Source organism: Arvicanthis niloticus, chromosome 3, assembly GCF_011762505.2.
Source record: "Arvicanthis niloticus isolate mArvNil1 chromosome 3, mArvNil1.pat.X, whole genome shotgun sequence".
NCBI classification, from domain to species: domain Eukaryota; kingdom Metazoa; phylum Chordata; class Mammalia; order Rodentia; family Muridae; genus Arvicanthis; species Arvicanthis niloticus.
This window is the reverse complement of record NC_047660.1, coordinates 26,299,583-26,319,282: the sequence shown is the minus strand read 5'-3', so window position 1 is coordinate 26,319,282 and position 19,700 is coordinate 26,299,583. Positions and strand designations below refer to the sequence as shown.

At 34.2% G+C, this 19,700-nt stretch overlaps 1 protein-coding gene across 1 annotated transcript; it reads left to right on the top strand.

Moving 5' to 3' along the window:
• Nucleotides 1–537: 537 nt before the first annotated feature.
• Nucleotides 538–2,419, top strand: LOC117706238 (uncharacterized). The gene is made up of 2 exons (XM_034499131.2): nucleotides 538–580; nucleotides 1,013–2,419. Exon 2 carries the CDS (start codon nucleotides 1,140–1,142, stop codon nucleotides 1,962–1,964), a length of 825 nt encoding a protein of 274 aa, XP_034355022.1. The 5' UTR covers nucleotides 538–580; nucleotides 1,013–1,139; the 3' UTR covers nucleotides 1,965–2,419.
• The last annotated feature ends 17,281 nt before the right edge of the window (nucleotides 2,420–19,700 follow it).

Here is a 19,700-nt window from a genome sequence, read left to right as displayed (position 1 = left end):
TAGCTTTCTAAATATATATGTACATCTTTATCCATATGAATAAGAATGATCTTACCCTTTGTAAAGTTGATTCACTGTTTTACATGACATAGAAAACCTGTGAAATAATCTTATAATTTTAATAATTTAACTAGAATTAAAATTTCACCATGTCTATTTATTTGACATACAAATTTGCCTTGTTCATATAACTCAACAATGGTCTTAAATTTCTTAACAAACCTGTAAGTATTCAAGATTTTTACTATTTTTAATTTCATAACACAAATACTTGCCAATAATGAAATACTTGACTAATGATAAATGTCATTCTAAAATAAAATTTAATAATTTATAAATAAGTTGGGAATATATATTTAATTTAACAATATTAAGGACATCAAATATAAGCTTTTATTTTCCTAAATAAGTATTTTATTTTCCTAAAATACATGCCTTAAAAAACCAGAGTGCATATGTAGCCTGTGAGTCACTAATGTTAACCCTAAGTGACATCACTGAAGATGACCTAAGAATTGCTTATTTGTTTTCCTTTAGCAACAGAAACCAGGCTTACAAGTGACTTAGAGAACACAGCAATGTAAGTCTGACTGGCTGCCTAAATCCTTAACTCTTCTATAACACTAAGTAAAAGCTGTAGTCAACAGTTTATATGGCCTTAAAATATCTTCAATGTCTTTTCCCTGTGTTCTTTTCTTTTTCTTTTATTTTTCTAGAAGTTATTCAAAGCTAGAAACATCTTAAATGAGTAGTAAGCTTCAATATTAACTGGTATTAATCAAAGACAATGAATTAATATTATTAATATATGATAATATAAAACAGTAATATTGAGTTGAAATAGCTTAGCTTCGAACACGTAGAAATCAGTTCACTACATTTGATCAATGTAATGTCTTATGTAGAATAAAGCCAGTAAAGTCTAAATGAGATTTGTTTAACTTTAATTTTGGTGGTATCAATCTAATAGTAAACCTACTAATTTTTAATCTCTATTTTCACTTATCTCCAGAGGGCCTGGCTGAGCATTGCGTGGATACCTACTGAATGACCTGTTAAGAGGCCAACAGACAGCTAAGACTACATGAATAGATTTAGGGCATTTTCTGTCTCGCTTATCAGTAGTGCACCGAAAAACAATGGATGTCTCTGGATCAAAACAAATACACAAAAGGAAAATACTGCGGTTGTTTTCTTGTTTCTCTTGTACCCGAAATCAAAAGAAACTCAAACGTAAATCTCATGAAGTGGAAAAAAAACTCTGTAGAGAAAATAAGGCATTGAGGGATGAAAACAGGGCTCTGAGAAAGGACAACAAATTTCTCTGGGGGGAAAACAAAGCCTTAGGAAGAGAAAATAAAGCCTTTCGGATGGACAACCAGTTCATCAGGGAAAGGAATCACATCCTCAGGCAGCAGAACCAGCTACTCCGGAAGGTAAAAAGGTTGATTTCAGAGAACCCAAAACTGTCTGGGGAAGAATTCAATGCCTTGAACACAGAAGGAAAGTCTTTTTGGCAACAGAATCGAGCCATGGAAGCTCAGATCACAGCTCTCCGGCAGCAAGAGAAAGCCTTCCAGAATGAGGCCAAGGCTCTGCATGAGGAGATCAAATCCCTGTGTGAGGAGACCAAGGCACTGCAACACCAGGAGAGGGCTCTCAGAATGGAAGAGAAAGCCCTGATGAGGGACGGAGTGGCTGCAGAGCTGGCAGAGGCCCTGACCAAGGAGGGCCATGCTCTAGAGATGGAAGAACAGGCTCTGTGGAAGGAGGAGCAGGCTCTCCGGGAGGAGAACAAGGCTCTGAGAGAAGAGCATGGTGCTCTACAAGATGAAGAAGTTGCCCTGCAGGAAGAGGCGAAAATCCTCCAGGAGTGGAATAATATTCTTCAGGGGAAAATCACAAACAACCTCCCAGGGAATATGCAAAACCAAGACCCAGAGAAGTGCGACCTAAGAATGTAACCACGAAGTCATGACAATAATTGGCATTCCAGAACATAAAAGTAGAATTCGATCATGGAACCTTATTGTCAGAAGACTCAGAAGTTGACGTGCTCAATATTTGGTCCTGGAAACAAAATAAAGGCCTGAGAAATGAACTAAAATATCTGCTTGCAGAGTTGTCTCTAAGTTGTAGATGATTGTTGGTAGCCTTAGTTAAATATTTAATGTATAAGTTTATTTTAACCCTTGAGAGACTTGAGATGAATATTATAGACAAATGTAAGAATTTAATAGTAAGTATTTTACTTAAAATTTATTGCGGGTTTTGTTGTTGTTTGGTTGATTTAGTTTGGCTTAATTATTGTCTTATAATGTCCATCACATTTCTATAATCTCAGCAACTGGAAAAAAGATACAGAAGGTTCAAGGGGTTAAGGTTTCCCTTAATTACTCCATACTGATTTCAAGTCTGGTCTGGCCTAGAGTAGACCCTGCCTCTGAAAACAAGGCAACACTAGTTTTCTTTTGTATATTATATGACAGAGTAAGGAATACAGATGTGTATAATATGTGTATTGAGGAATGTTGTCTCTGCCTCTTCACTATACATATCTAATGATCTTTAAACAATTGAAGTTGTGTTAGTAGCAAAGTATTGATGTTCATAGTTTTCTTACATTTTATATTTTTTAATTTATCCTTTTTTGGTTTTTTAAAGGAATACTTCTTTTCAAAAAAATCTTATTAAATGTATGGAGAAATAAAACTTTCTAAAATACAAAAGTACTGTCATGGGTTGATATGTGAATATGTGGAAGAATTTCTTTTCAAGGGAAATCAAAGGACCAGGCATGGTAGAGAAACAAGCCTATAATTCTGCCACCCTATAGGATGAGGCAGGAGAAGCTTTGTGAGTCTGAGGTCAAACCAATATAGTTCATTCTAGCCCATCTGTGGCTACATGGTGAAATCCTGCCTTAAAACAACAACAACCATAGAGAAAGGAAGATGTGTGTGTGTGTGTGTGAGAGAGAGAGAGAAAGAGAGAGAGAGAGAGAGAGAGAGAGAGAGAGAGAGAGAGAGAGAGAGAGAGAGGAGATTTGGTTTTAAAAGTATCATACTTCTGTAGAGTTACAAGGGTTCATTAAATATGTAGTTTCAGAACATTAAAAAAAGAAGCTACAGAGGCAGTATATTATGTTCATTGCTTTAAATTTTGAAAACAATTTATTGTAAATAGTAGTTTCTATTGAATATATCTGAAATAGCATTTCTATGATTTTGTGCTGTTATGAAATGGGAGTGTAAGAAAAGTATAAAAAGGAAACACATTTATGCTCTCATGTCTGCAAAAAAATCTAATATATGTGCATAAAATGTGTCTCCTATCTTTCTCTACTTTGCTGTTTCAATACATTCAATAGAAATAAAACAATACTTCAAATTAAAGATACCATACCTGCTTTGACTCAAACACATCATTTCATTTATTCTGCCATTTATGTATCTAAATTTTTATTTAGCCACTTTTTACACAATGTTTAATTTCCGCATTTGTGATCTGACCTTGGAGAAAGCCTTGTCATGGCATACGATTTAGACCCTATGTTTGCCAAAGTTGTAATCTGTTTAAAACCAAGAAAAAAATAACAAATGATATTTTTCATTGGTTCTGCCTCAAACAAGGTTGAAATGTTTGAAAGCCAACTGTTGAAACTTAGTCATAAGTGGAGAGGCTCTTCAGTAGTTGATAAATTCTTATATGAGATTCTTCACACACAAGGGCCACGGCACTTTAAATTACCTTAGAGTTGGAGGATGAGGGCAGGAGGCATGCTCCTTCTGTGTGGAAACTGTTTTCAAGGGCTTTCCCTCAGTCATAAACATCTCATTATTGCAACACAGGTAAAGAGCATAGATCAGTTGAAAGTGAAGATTTTAACAGGCCAGCCCAACCTTTTACCAGAGACCATATACACAGACAAGTATAAACACAAATGGAACAAGTAAAAGGTATAAAAAATTATGATGAATTTTTGAAAGGGTTATTTTTTGCCTCATTTTAATAATTCGACTGTATTTGTAGAATGTGAACTTTGTAGATGAAAGGGTCTTATCCCCATGCCAACATGTTGAAAACATACTTCAGGTTTTCAGTCTCTCTCTTCTTGTGCTTTAACCTGCCACAACTGCTCCCGACACTCTTAGAATTTAAATGTTAAGTTTGCAATCAGTATTTCTAAGAAGTCTTCATTTTCTTTCTGCTAAATTTTACAAGTCACAAATGATGAATCATTCCATGGCTCCAGATGAACAAGAACAACAATAAAAATTATGGTATCTGGTAACTGGACTATGATGGAGAAACATCAACACCCTTGAACTTTACCATATAGGTTATACACAATTATATTACATATACAACCCCGTGGGTTGTTGTATACCACTGAACAAAAAGATGGTGTTATTACATAAACATAAACAAGAACACATTATTTATAGTATACAGCTTGATCGAGGAGACAAGTTGTGTAAAATCTCCATGATTATAGTCTTTTTTTGAGAGCAATCTTCAGGCAGTAAACATGGAAAAGAGAAAACCCTGTGGGAATTTTTCTGTACATACAGTCTCCATTCCCATTCAGACCCCCAAGGAGCACTTTGAGTCTCCTTAGAGCTGAGACTTTTGAGTTCTTAATGTGGCTTTGCTCATGTAAAACAAAACAACACATGCTCACTCAGAATTTCACTCCATGTGTTCCGTTCCCAACACTGTTAGAACTTAAATGTTAAGTTTAAAAATCAGTATTTCTAAGAAGTCTTGGAATTCTCCTACTACTTTTTACAAGTTACAAATTATGAGTCATTTAGAATGCTTCTATAAATATAATTATTTTGATATTTTATTTTACTATTAGACACCATTCAAAATTTTCTACTAAAATTCCCAGGTAGCAACCATCACATACATGAAATACTATGCAAAGAACTATATTTGACAACCCAAGTAAGCTAGCTATATTTAGGTAAACTATGGTTTTTCTTATTTTTATTAAATGTATGCTAACCTTGAAATTTCAAGGTAAACAAAAGAATTTTAAGATAAAAACAATTCTAATATAAAATTTGCTGGTAGTAGACAGACAGGATATGTTACGCCTACAATCCAAGATGGCCCAGCATTCAAGGCCATTATGGGTTGTATGCATAGCACTTTTAAGGCCATTGTGGTACAAGAGACACTATCAGTAAAACAATACCAATAAAAACAACAAGACATACACTTGTAACTTGTCAGTGTATTTTAAAATGTGTTTTATAGGAAAGTTAATGAAATCTAAATACTGCAGAAATTCATATAAAAATATTCTCTGGATTCCCCATGTTATTTACTCTTGAAATCAACTTAATTTTCAAATTTATCGCCCAGAGGTTCCTTTCATATATTAGACATTACAGATGTAAGCTAGTTTTGTATATTCAGTGGGGATATTGAATGTGGATGGAAAAAGCTCATTTTTTATGGTTTCTGGAAGAACTAGTTATGGATAACCAACTGTTTCCACTGAAATTGTTCTACCATAAGAGCAGCAAAAGCCATGAGCTTGAAGACATTCTAGTTTTATAGATGTCAACATCTTAGAGATGGTAGATAATTTACATTCTATATGTTGTCTCCCTTCCAGGTTTTCCCTCAGCAAACCCCCTATCCTATCCCCCTGCCTCTATGAGGGCTCTCCCATCCACCCACCCACCCACTCCTGCCTCACTACTCTAGCATCCTCCAGTGCTGGTGCATTGAGCTTCCATAGGACCAGAGGCCTCTCCTCCCATTGATACTGGGATTGATACAGAGGATGGTACAGAGGATTGATACCATCCTCTGCTACTTATGCATCTGGAGCCATGGGTACCCTCTGTGCACTCTTTGGTTGGTAGATTTGTATTAAGCTACCACTAGTAAAGGTAAAGTATTCCATCACTCTCAACTTTTCCGTTTTTTAGGGGAGAAAGGATACTCCATTATGCTCTCCATATATTCAGGATTTTTTTTTAATGTTCTTTGTTTGTTGTTTTGATTTTTTTGTTGTTTTATTTTTTCTTCCTGATTTCCATATCATTTTGAATGCCAACATCTTCAAGCTCTCTTCTGCAAGGCTCCTTGAATTTTCCTATCCTGTATTACTATTATTCCACTTGAAATATCTTCCACGTGCTCATGTTTTGGATGCTTGTTCTTCAACTGGGGGTATTTTTGGTATCAGGGAACTTTTAAGAGTTGGAACATAGCTAGAAAAAGGAGGTCACTTGGACTGGTCATGGAAACTTAAAAATAGCTGCATCTTCCTTTCTTGCATTTTCTGTGTATTGATCTGATGCAGGGAACTAAACTGTTTGGTTCACATTTTCCAAGTCATAGTGGATTCAAAACCCTCGATTCATTAGATAAAATAGATCTTTCCACCCATAAGCAGTTTCATCACAGTAAAAGCAAATTCTGTCCATACATTCATTGTCTATCTCAATGGTATCACCAAATGGTTTTCTTCTCAGGGAAGGAGTTAACCAAGTAGACCTGTAATCAGTTTCTTCCCCTCTCTGTGTATTTTGATAATTTATTCTGTTTTCTGTGAGGATGACACAGTTTCTTTGAAAGCAACCGATATTAGATGTTACTACATTAAATCCTACATAAGTTATCTTCTGTCTATTGTTCAGCCTTTCAGGCAATCTAATCTCTGTAATAACAATGGGAATATCATTCTGGAACTTCATTGCAAGCATACTTCTTAGATTTCAAGTTGCACACAGATGATTGCTTCATCAATACATTATTCACATCTGTTCTTTGATTTTTACATTATAAAATCACAGGTATTCTATACCTTCTTTCAAATACTTTTGATTGTAAAGCTTCTCATGACATTAGAAGCTTGAATTGCTCAGCCCACCCTTCTTATTTCCCTCACTTAACCAACTGCTGTAGAATCAAGCATATTTATCCAGCAGCCATTTTTTTTTTGCAACTGTTGCTTCCGTTTTCTCTCATTCCTCATGTCCAATTTTGGATTATTATAATGCCTAATTTTTTTAGTTCCTTTATTTACTCTGGTTTAGACAAATTTGAGAAACATCGACTGCTGATTTCCTTGTAGCCATGTATCTTGATTTGAATTATCAGAGCAGATGAAGCTGGCACAAAGTGATAAAAATGTGACTAAAAACCTGGCACATTGTTAACAGAAATTTGCAGTATAAGCCAGAACCATTTACATTAATACTCAAAAGAACTATGCACCAAAATTTACTTTACTTCAATAAGCACCTTCAGGAACATTTCAATCCTCATATTACATCAAAAAACACAAAACACACAAAAATCATAAAGCAAGTTTATTTCAGAGAGCAGATTTGAAACCAAAGGATTTGGTAGCACACAGGTTTTTCAACTTCTACCCAAAATATTATTTAGTTACTAAAAGGTTTTAAATATTCATTTTTTTAGGTTTAATATCATTAAACTTTTGCATTCTTTATTATTATCAAATAGTTTAAAATATTGTTTAGAAGCATTTCATCTTATACAGAATGTAGATATAAAGAATATAGCATTTAACAAGGGGTTAAAGTTAAATTTTTCCTTGCAAATGTGTAAACTATGTTAGCAAAACCAATACTTTTTCATTCTTTAACTTCAATTTTATCTGTATTAACTTAGAGACCTTAATTAACCTCTAACGAGATAGACTTATTCTAAGAAACTATACATGATGTTTTATTTGTCCCTAAATTATATTCAGTTATTTAATAACTTACTATTAAATAAAGTTATTTAATAAACTTACTATTCCTATTTCTTGAGACATATAAATGAAATTTTATAATTAGTTTTTTTTTAAATTATGAGCAAATTTCCAGTAAAACAAGAATAAAGTCTAGCTTCTAATAGAGATTGGAATTCATAAAAATCACAACAAATCTTTGGTTAATCCATAACAATTTCATTGGAATATATATTGATACTTAAAAATGTTTACTTTGTCTGCTTTTATTTATTTTATGTGTATGTCTGTTTTCTCTATATGAATGTCTATGTGTATCATATGCAGCCTGGGGTCCACAGAAGGTGGGTTTGTATCTCAGATCACCTGGGATAGGAGTTGTGTATTAAAGTAAGACAATATATGGGTTGCAGAAAATGGAACCAACAGATTAGAAAAAGATCTTTACCAATCCCAAATCTGATCGAGGGCTAAGTATCCAATATATACAAAGAAATCAAGAAATTAGATTCCAGACAACCAAATGACCCTATTAAAAATGGGGCACAGAGCTAAAGAAAGCATTCTCAACTGAGAAAACTCGAATGGTTGAGAAGCACCTAAAGAAATGTTCAGCATCCTTAGTTATCAGGGAAATGCAAATCAAAACAATGCTGAGATTCTACCTCACAGCAGGCAGAATAGCTAAGATCAAAACTCAGGTGAGAGTAGATGCTGGTGAGGATGTGGAGAAAGAGAAACACTCCTCCATTGTTGGTGCAATTGTAAGATAGAGCAATGATTGTGGAAATCAGTCTGGTGGTTTCTCAGAAAATTGGACATAGCATTACCTGAGGACCCAGCTATACCACTCTTGGACATCTACCCAGAAGATGCTCCAACATATAACAAGGACATATGCTCCACAATGTTCATAACAGTTTTTTTTTTTTTTTTATTAGCCAGGAGTTAGAAAGAACCCAAATGTCCTTCAACAGAGGAATGGATAAAAAAAAAAAAGTGGTACATTTACACAATGGAGTATTACTCAGCTATTAAAAGTAATGAATTTGAGAAATTCTTAGGCAAATTGATGCAATTAAAAAATATCATTCTGAGTGAGGTAACCAAATCACAAATGAGCAAACAAGGTATTCATTCACTGATAATTGGATATTAGCCCAGAAGCTCTCAATATCCAAGATTCAACTCACAGACCACATGAAGCTCATGAAGAAGGAAGACAAAGTGTGGGTGCTTAGGTTCTTCTTAGAAGGAGTAACAAAATCCTCAAGGGATCAAATAGGTAGACAAAGTGTGGGACAGAAACTGAAGGAGGGGCTGTCTGGAGACCATCCCACCTGGGTATCCATCCCATGTGCAGTCACCTTAGGTAGATGCTGATGTGGATGTCAGGAAGTACATGCTAACAGGAGCTTGATATAGCTGTCTCCTTGGAGGTCAGCCAGAGTCTGACATATTCATAGGCAGATGCTCACAGCTAACCATTGAACTGATAAAGGGTTCCCTATGGAGGAATTAGAGAGAAGGAGCTGAAGGAGCTGAAAGGGTTTGTGGCCCCACGAGGAGAGCAACAATACCAACCAAGCAGAGCTCTCAGAGTCTAAACTATCAGCCTGGGAGCACATAGGCAGGGACCCATGGCTCCAGTTGTATATTCAGGGGAGGATGGCCTTATTGGGCAGAAATATTAATAATACTCACTAATATGTGCAAGAGAGTCTTATTTTTAAAGCCTATTCTTAAAAACTCTGGAGATGAGAAGAAAATGATCTTGAAGGGTCAGTATCCAATTTTAAGGCTATCAAAATGAGCTTAATCTTTCTATTGTAATTTTTCCTTCTTTGGACTCTAAAGAAACCAAAAGTTGTCACTTAAAAAAAAAGAAATAAAAAAAATTAAAAAAAAAAAAGAAAGAAAGAAATTAAATGCCACAATTTTCGGAATCACAAATTAATGACAATATTTTTAATCTACCTTTATCTCTTCATCTCTTCATGTTTATGTGTTACAGCACTGGAAATGGACTCAGAGCTAGCACATACCACAAAGCTCTGTGTCACTGAACTGCATTTCCAGACCTTCTGTGGTTTCAGCTGTTAAAATTCCTATTTTGTTTGCCAGGGACAAATTAAAACAAAGCTTCTTGTATGGTAAAATATAAAGTTCAGAATCAGTTCAACATAAGAATATGACTATTCCTACTAAAATTTATCAATTGGTGTTCTTTAGTACATAGGACATAATGTGTTAACTGTCTCTTAATGGTGCGGTAGCTTATTATGTGAGATGCACTGAAGTTAGCCTACCTGTCAATACTGCCATCTGTAAACACATAACTATGTGTACATAAATCACTCTAAGGTTGTTGTAACGAATTAACAAAAAGAAAAAGATAATTTTGAAATGTTAATATTTGGGTAGTTTATTTTGTGTTTAGGCATTTATTTTTCCAGACAGGGTATTATGTAGCCCTGGTTAGGTTCATATGTTTTATTTAATTGAGCATATTCCTGAACTTTTGATCTTTCTTCCTGCACCTCTCATGTGCTGGGATTATAGATGTGACACACTTTGCCTGATTTCTGTAGTGTGAATGATTGAGTCAGGACCTTGTTTATGATAAGCAAGAATGACACTAACTGATATACGTCCCCAATTAACTTTAACGAGTTTTCAAAATGTTTGTTCTTCAAGAACTGTCTGACAATCAGGGCTTAAACATAAGAATTCTATAGAAATGCAATTTAGCCTATAACACTGTAATAAAATATGTGAAATACTATATCAGATAAAATGTGTCAATAGAAAAATGTGGAAAATCTATATGCTGCATTTGGAATGACTTTTATATTTATAACTTAGAAAAAATCTACCACTAAATTTTAGTATTAGCAAAAAGGATAAATATTAAGGGAGAAAATTCTAAATCACCAAATGATGAATTAATGTTTCCCCATATTACGGCTTCCTAAAAAGACAATGATTGTTATGAAAAATGTGATGGACAGGAAATATAAAAGGGAATCTGGCAGAGAAATGATGATTCTTGACCAGCAATGGGTGGCTGACTCTGGTGTCTCCTGAGAGATGGTATTTTTCTAGCACTATTAAGAATCTCTTGGCCACCTTTGCCTTCTCTGGTCAAGTTAGATTTTCTCAGATATCTTATTCTGTAGAGAGGGATGGTATGTTTGTTTTCTTTTCCATCTGGTCCCATGTGCTTAATAACATCAGGAACCTTTCTTTCGGTGTCTACATATGGCTGATACTACTGCAGAGATAGAAATTCTAAAGCATGATGTGGTTGTACTGTTCTGGGAAATGGAACCTCACTGCCCGTCCCACTACTCTTAGCTTCTCAGATATCTGTAATACATGCACTGGGGAATATGTCATTATGGCAGCAGGAGATTCAATCTTGCAGCCTGTTCAAGAACTTCTGCGAATTTCTGGGATGTAGACAGTCCTGAGAGGAATGTTTCCGAACCAACTGGCAGCTACCACTGTTGTAATTATTCAGGGCAATTAATTTGTAATTTTGATATACAGACTAAAATATCTGCTAAGTCACAGAGAAGAATGATGAAATAGAGCTAATGATGGAACTATTACTAATACAAAATACTATGAACAAAGAACATTAGTGTATGTGGAGTCACGTGACACTAATATAAAGTGGGTTGCTATTTTATAACTTGTACTTTTTTCCCACAAGGGGACAAAACTGTTTTTTACAAACTCTTCTATGTCCTAACTCTAGTGCTAGTGCATATTTATCTAAGGACTGATGCTAAGCTGTTACAATGGTCTCTGAGGGGCTTTGCACTGTACATAGGCATTAAATCTAGTTACAAATATCCACAATCATCTTGTTCTTTTTCTCAAGTTTCATATTTCCAAAGCTTACCCATAACTCTAGGTCATTTTCCTCCTAAATAGTATATTATCTAATTTTTCTTAGTCCTTTAAAAAATTAAATGCCTAAAAATGTCCTTCTGAACACAGTAAAAATACTATATTAATATATGCAAATTTTTACAAAGAGACTATACATATCTAATTTTATAACATGTAGAGAAAAGTAAAATAAAATATGAAGAAGTAAATAAATTCATTTTAGTGCTTTTAAGTATTAAAAATATATGTGATAAAAATATATCTTTGATTGCCATTCCTTAGTTGCAGATGAAACCCTGAGAGGACAAGAATCCCAAAAGAATTTCAGTAATGCTTTAATTCTGTATCAGTCACAGTTCTGTCTCAGGCAGAATAAAAAATTTCTTTTCAATCCACTCTGTGCAAGTTGTTAGTGAACATATTAGTTAATGACCTGAAGGCAAATCTCTGACAATGTGATTTTGTGCTAATTGTGTGGAAAAATATTTCTAGCTTTTAAAACGCAGCAGTCTGGGTGGCTATAGGGAATTTGTCTTCCCTGTTTGAGCTCCTCTATTCAACCTTCCTCAAGGGCACTCAATCATATCAAATGAGTCATCCCATATTCACATCATGTGTGAAATCAAGGAAAACCCTCAAGAGTCAATGCCATGGATTAGACGTTGTCAGTCTGTTTGCATTCAGTAGGCATTACAATGACAAATAAGATAAAATTATTTGGAATAAGCACATGCATATTTTAGCATCTCATTTTCATATGTTTTATATTGGAAAGACTGTTTCAGATCTAACATTATTTTGTCATTCGAAACATCCCTATTTTAAGTTTATTGTTTTAAAGACATCTTCGATTATTAATGAAATAAATGTGTACCTTGAGCATATTTATTAAAGGAGGACACTTGATTCATAGGCTTTAGTAGAATTAGATTTGCTATAGTTGTGCTAAAGTAGGAAACTAAAAAATACAAGCACATACATATGTACATACACACACACAAACACACACACACACACATACCCATATGCATATATGGTATAAAGATATAAAGATATTTGCTATTGAATTTATTATGACTTCAAAAGCTTATTTAAATGATGTTGAATTTTTCAATCCACAACTGAGAAACAGAAAGCAGAGAAAGTTATACAGTAAGCATATGCCACCTATTAACATCCAAAGTGCTAAGGGTAATCTGTGAAAAAAAAATCAAGCAACTAGATATTGCCTCAATTACTTTATGTACTGTATCTTATATAATATAGGCCAATATATATGCATAAATTTGAACACAAAATTTTGCTTAGAGTGTACTAGTTACATGTTATTATTTAAATTATATTTTACATATGTTTAATATTAGTTATAATAAATATATTTGAATATTATCTTAACTTGTATATGTTAATAAACATTAAAAATACATGGTATATGTACTTAATTTACTTGATTGGGTTTAATCTGCCACCATGTTTTCCTTTAAGTCTGTTTGAATTAAAGTGAGTATAAACAGGCTTTAGTAGAGCTAGCAAATTGAAAATTAAGTTTATTCTTCAAGGAACATATTAGTTTATACCCTTAATTGTGTTTTTTTATAAGGTTTAAAATAAAGCAAAGTTCACCTTTTTGGATCATTTTCTGTAACCGTAGGTTTCTGCACATCATCTTTTATAACAATGCAAACATTATGGACAAATTAAGAGAAAAAAATGGAAATATCTGAGATTTAATGAGTACTATCCCCCCTTTGTTTGTCAGTGGAGAGCGGGATGCTTTACATTACATATGTAAAATTTGCAATGATTCATATAGCACAATACTAAAATAATAAATCCCTTCAGTCATGAGATAGTCTTTATTTCATGATCTTCTAAATTTACAAGTTAAAAATGCTATAAAATGCTGATATGCAAAACTCTATAAATATCTGATAAATCAACAAACTATAGAACAAAAACAAACCTTTGTACTGTTTATGACTATGATGACTTAAACTGTCATTTTATACTGGCTTGACTTAGACATATTATGCAATCCAAATCAAAGTTCAATGAGCTATTTTATTGACAAGAACAAACTACCTATAAAGTACACTGATAGAGGAAAAAGACACAATAACATATAAATTATTGAAGCATAAGCAAGAGTTACAGATTGGCACTGCCTAAGCCTAAGACTTACCTATTGGTATTATACAGTGACACATATCTAAGTTAACTGAGTATTGTAAAATTAGTAGTTGCTTAAACAGAGGCATATAAAGAACATAAATACAATGGAGAGAAGATAGGACGGAAACAACTAGGTATGTACAAGCAAATAAATGCATTTATATACATGTAGTACTCACATTCTTCAGATAATTAATTCAAATTAATCTCAAAATCTAAATCTTATATTTAGGAGATTAGCATTCCCAGAAAACAACATAAAACAAACAAAAAGTACAGCGATATCTTTAAAACATTAAAAGTATGATACATAAAATAAATTATGATTAACTTCATTGAGAAGGAAATATTTCACAAAAATGAAACCAAGAGAATAAAAAAAGAAATTCTAAAATGGAGAAAATGTTTTTAAGGGATTCTGATAAAAGCCGTGCACAAAATGTACAAATAACAGATAAATTCAACATTAAACCATGTTTAATCTAAGTAACACAAATAGTGACAAGAAGACAAAGAGAAAATTCCCTTTTATGTTTCTGATTTGTTGTTTTGTTTTGTGTGTGTGCATGTGCGTATGTATGCGTGTGTGCGTGCGTGCATGCGTGCGTGCTTGTGTGTGTGTGTGTGTGTGTGTGTGTGTGTGTGTATGTGTGTTTCTTGAACAAGTATAATGATTTGTTGAAGACTTGGGTCCAAAATAACAATAGAGACATATTAGAAGACAGACATCTCCTTACAAAACTGAACAAACTTCCTTTTTATATTCAACAGTTCCACTCCTTGGTATTCACAAATGTGAGTTAGACATTGTATCAACACAAAAATAAGAAACAGGGACCAACAGCATCTATGAACAATGAAGATTTGTTCATAGTGACAAAACATGGAAGCAACTAACATTTTCTTCAGAAGGTGAGTAGGTAAATAAATTGTAAACTATTCTCACAATGAAACAGTTATTGTTCAGGGATAAAAAATGCATCCTGAAGCCATGAGTGTTATAAAAGAAATTCAAATGTATTCACATTGTAGGAAAATCCAACTTGCAACTCGGCTGCTACAAGCTTCCAAATTATGGTGTTGCACAAAAGAAAGCATCAAGGTAAAAATCAAATGTTCAATGATGGAGAGTAAAGCTGAATAAACTGAAACAAATTATACATCAGTCAAAATATTCAATTTTATGCTATAGTGGTGAATATTTTGTAATATAACATTAACTAAACAGAAGCATGTTGGTACAGAAAACAAACCAAGTAGAAATGGACAGAACAATAAGATTTACCTGAGAAGTAGAAAATCAAAACATGATCTCATAGACCCAGATTTGGAGGTCAGCAAAGTTATAAGAAAGCTGAGAGGAGAGAGGTTTATAAACTTGTTATAGAAAAAAAAACAATTTAATCTCAATTACATATAATAGTGTATTCAACACTTGTTTACAACATGGTGACTATAGCTAATAACAATGTACTATATTCTTGAGAATCGATTTTAAGATTTCTCATTAGGAAAATGGCAATTTTGTGATATAATGTTAATTAAATTTAGTCATTACAGATTATATATATATAATTATAGATGATGAATGCAAGAATACTCTGAGCAGTAGGTTCTTTGGTGTGGCTCCTGTAAACATATATATATTTGTGTGTGTCTGTGTGTGTGTGTGTGTCTGTGTGTGTGTGTCTGTGTGTGTGTGTCTGTGTGTGTATGTATGTATAAATATATATGTATATATGTGTAAGTATAAATATATAATATACATGTACATGTATGTATATGACTAAATATACATATATATGTATGTATATGAAACAAAATGTTGCATATGATAAAATACACTTTTTTATTTTATATTTTATTTACATTTCAGATGCCATCCCCTTTCCCCATTTTCCCTCCTAGAAAACCCCTATCCCATGCTCCCTTTACCTTTTTGCTTTTATACAATTTTTTTTTTTTTTTTTTTTTTTTTTTTTTTTTTTTTTTTTTGGTTTTTCGAGACAGGGTTTCTCTGTGTAGTCCTGGCTGGCCTAGAACTCACTCTGTAGACCAGGCTGGCCTCGAACTCAGAAATCTGCCTGCCTCTGCCTCCCAAGTGCTGGGATTAAAGGCATGTGCCACCACCGCCCGGCTTTATACAATTTTTTTAAATGTTAATCAAAGGCTTTATAAGTTTGATAATTCTCAATCAAAAGTGTAACCCAATACCCAACCTAGACATATAAACTATCTTTGATTGGTGGAGACACGTGAACTTCTGCCTCCATGCCCCCCCTTCTCTCTCTCATCACCTAGCTTCTCCTCTCCTTCATCTTCTCCTCTCCTTAGTCCATCTCTTCCTCTCGTACTCCTTTCCCCTTAGCTCCTCCTACATACCACCCTTCCTGTTAAAATAAAACTTTTCTCTCAAAATAAAATTAGAGCATAATTATTCCTTAAAAAAAGTTGTTAGAACCAACATCTTTAAAAAAACGTCAGCCCTCTAGGAAAAAATTTCTTTCTTGATTCTAAAACTTGTTTTGAGAATTGTATAAAATACACTTTTTATGAATTCCCTTTTTTTTAAAGGAAGGATAGCACAGTGATATGCAGGACAGCAACTTACAGAAAGATTTTCTCCAATACCTAACTTACAGTATAATTTTTCTTTCTCTTTCAAATCTTTTATTTCTGTTCACAATATATAGACATGTTTGTTTGAATATTTCACTGAGCACAATGTGAAATATTTTATAGTAATACTTCTGTAAATATATCTTCAATTTAGAAACATAAAAACGTACATTTGAAAAACTGACTAAAATAATACCTTTGCTCTCTACATATGTATGTGTATGTGTGCATGTGCATATATGCATGAGTGGATGTGAGTGTCCATGTGCAGGTGCATTGTGTGTTTGTGTGTGTGAGTTTGTGTTTGTGTGTGTGAGTGTGTGTTTGTGTGTGTGTGTACTGGAGAAAAGAAAATGAGTGTAATACCCAGTGAGCAGTAGGTTTTAGCATGGCTGCTGTAAAGCAATGGGTACACATACTACTCATATGTTACAGTAGAACAACCTTCGCTCATCTCTTATGGGGTCAGGTATGCTAGTTGGTCTGCCCAAGTATGCTATTCTTCAGAAGTTTAAACAACACTAAGAGATGCAATCAATCTGAAATTTGGTAAGGTATTTACCAACAAGATGGTAGATGCAGCATATCTATGATGACATATTATATCTTATTTATTAAACCCAGAGGCTATAAAAATTCTGTCTGCTTTCGTAATCTTTAAAAGGAAACATGCACAGACTGGACTTAGGCCTCCCTACACATCTGTCTATAGCAGATGTGCAGCTTGTTCTTCATGTGGGCCGAATAACTGAAACAGGGGCTATCCCCAAAACTGTTGCCTGTCAATGGGATATGTTCTAGCTGGGCTGCCTTATTTGGCCTCAGTGAGAGAGAGTGTGTCTAAACTTGCAAAGACTTGAATTGCCAGGGTGGAGGATGCTGGGGGTGGGGGGGATACCTGTTCAGATGAGAAGATGAAGGGGAATTGGGGAAAGAATTGTGGGATGGTGTGACGAGTAGGTGGGCAGTGAGTCAGATGTAAAGTGAATAAGTAAACAAATAAAGATTAAAAGGGTCAAGTATATAAATGAGGTTATAAACGGTAATAAATTTAAAGTTGTACACCTAATAAAAAAATAGGTTCACTTTGTGAAAGGAAATATAATGTTACAGAATAAGGCAAGTACAGAATAAATTGGAAATTCTCACATAAATGAACATATAAACTAATGCAAAAAAGATTTCAGCTTGCGGAGAGAAAAAAGGTGATATCATGGTGACAGGAAGATAATGAAGGTAGGAGAATGATGAAACAGTCTGAACGATCTATATTACAGAACACTGTAGTTCACTTCCTGTGTGATGTAAGCTACTTAATCACTTTCTCAAGATAACTTAATTGGAAATGGGATCTGCATTTTCTCTTTTTAAACATATGTTCCCTAGTGACAAACAGTAAGTACATATATGTAAAGAGATACGATGTTAGTGCTTTAATACATGTGTTAACTATAGACAATTAAATTAGCAGCTCATTTACCACCTCTGGCCTCTCAACTTGTCTTTTGGAATCTTATTTTATTATATCACTTTCACTTTTCGACATAAGTGTTAGGAGAGACTTTTCATGACTACATCACAGATTACTTGTGCTATTGATGTTGTATGTCCTATTAGCTCTCTTGGATAGAAAATGGTAGAGAAAAAGAAAGTGGCTCTCCAGGGAGAATGGCAGACAGTGAGGAAGATAAAAATAACCTACCTCCAGTGCAATTGTACTTCTTTAGCAGGCATCATTGCCAAACACACTTACCTTCTATTTGAGTTTTAGCTGCCTGAGGCTTGAAAGTCACTTGTCTGAGGCTCTGTAACCCCCATTCCTGCAGGAAGAAAAGTGAAATTCTATTCTCTCTGGAAGCTGTTTGGCCTCAAAGTGTCATATGCTAAGTCACCTGTCATTGCTGCCAAATCATCCAGAGTACAGTGCTGTAACTCCACAAAAAAAGAAAAAAAAGAAAAAAAAAAAGCCCTCACTTTCTCCCCCACCCCATTGGGTTAATTTAAGCTTTGTGAATCACCTTGAAATATTTAAAGTTCATGCCAACATGTAAAATTAGAAAATATAATCACAATATAATGAAAAGATTGCTGAAAAACTCACTATTTTAGTTATTTTTTTTTTCATTTCTGCATGTAAACACTTGATAAGAAGCAGCATAAAGGAGTTCAGGTTTATTTTGGCACATGATCAGAGAGGTGCAGTCCACCTCATCAGGGCAAACATCTCAGCAGGATTGGCTGAGGATCTACAGTGGCTGCAGCATGAGGCAACTCTCAGATCACATAACACTGATAGTCTGGAATCAGAAGGAAGAATAGAGTTGGGGTGACTATATACCCAAAGACCTATGCTTCTTCACACACCTCTCAAATATATCAAAACCATCCAAACTGCCATTATATAGGGACAAGAATAGCATCATAATTTGTCAGCTTTAATTGTAAATTTCATGGGTGTTGATCACATACATCCCTGTCCCCACTCTTTCCAAAACCATACTGTACCTTTCTCTACCCACTCAACTGTGTGTCTTTTTTTTTATAGAATAAAGTGGATTCAGAAAATAAATTTCAAGCATTTACTGTGTGTTTGATTACTCATTTGCTCATTTATTTGGTTTATTTTCAGACAGGTTCAGATAGTTCAGTTTGGCTCAAACAGACCAGCGTTAATCGTAAAGCTTGTTCAACCATGAAACTTTTACCGTCCAGCGTCTGTTTTTGATTACCACCTTTCTCTATAAGGCCATGTTTAGTGGATAAAAAAATGTGATGAAACTTCCTAAAATATATACCTATACAAAGGCAATATAAACAAAATTGCCAAATAGTGGAAGAAACATAGTCCCAACTTTGTCAACAAACAAAGCCTCCTGTACAGGGATTGGCTTACATCTTACATCTAATTGAGTTGTTTGCCAGAGAAGCTCCTCTGGAATCTCCAAACAATGCAGGCTAATAGGAAGATTACAGGATGCTCTCTACAGACTGTCAGCAAGGCCACATTCCTGAAAACAACACTTAAACAACTCTTGAACATAGAGATGCCCAGCTGATACCTCAATGCAGCTTCATTCTTATAAATCAGAATCTTTGCCACAGGAAAGTTCTATGCAAGCTATCAAAAGAGATATGTTAACATCCAGCCAGCCACAAACCTTTATCTAGAGTGAACAACCTTCAAGATATGATAGTGCAATTTTGTCACAAAGTTTGTGGGAATAATCAATAACTGATATGACTTAAGGCATACTCCATGAGACAGAAACTTATTGAGGTT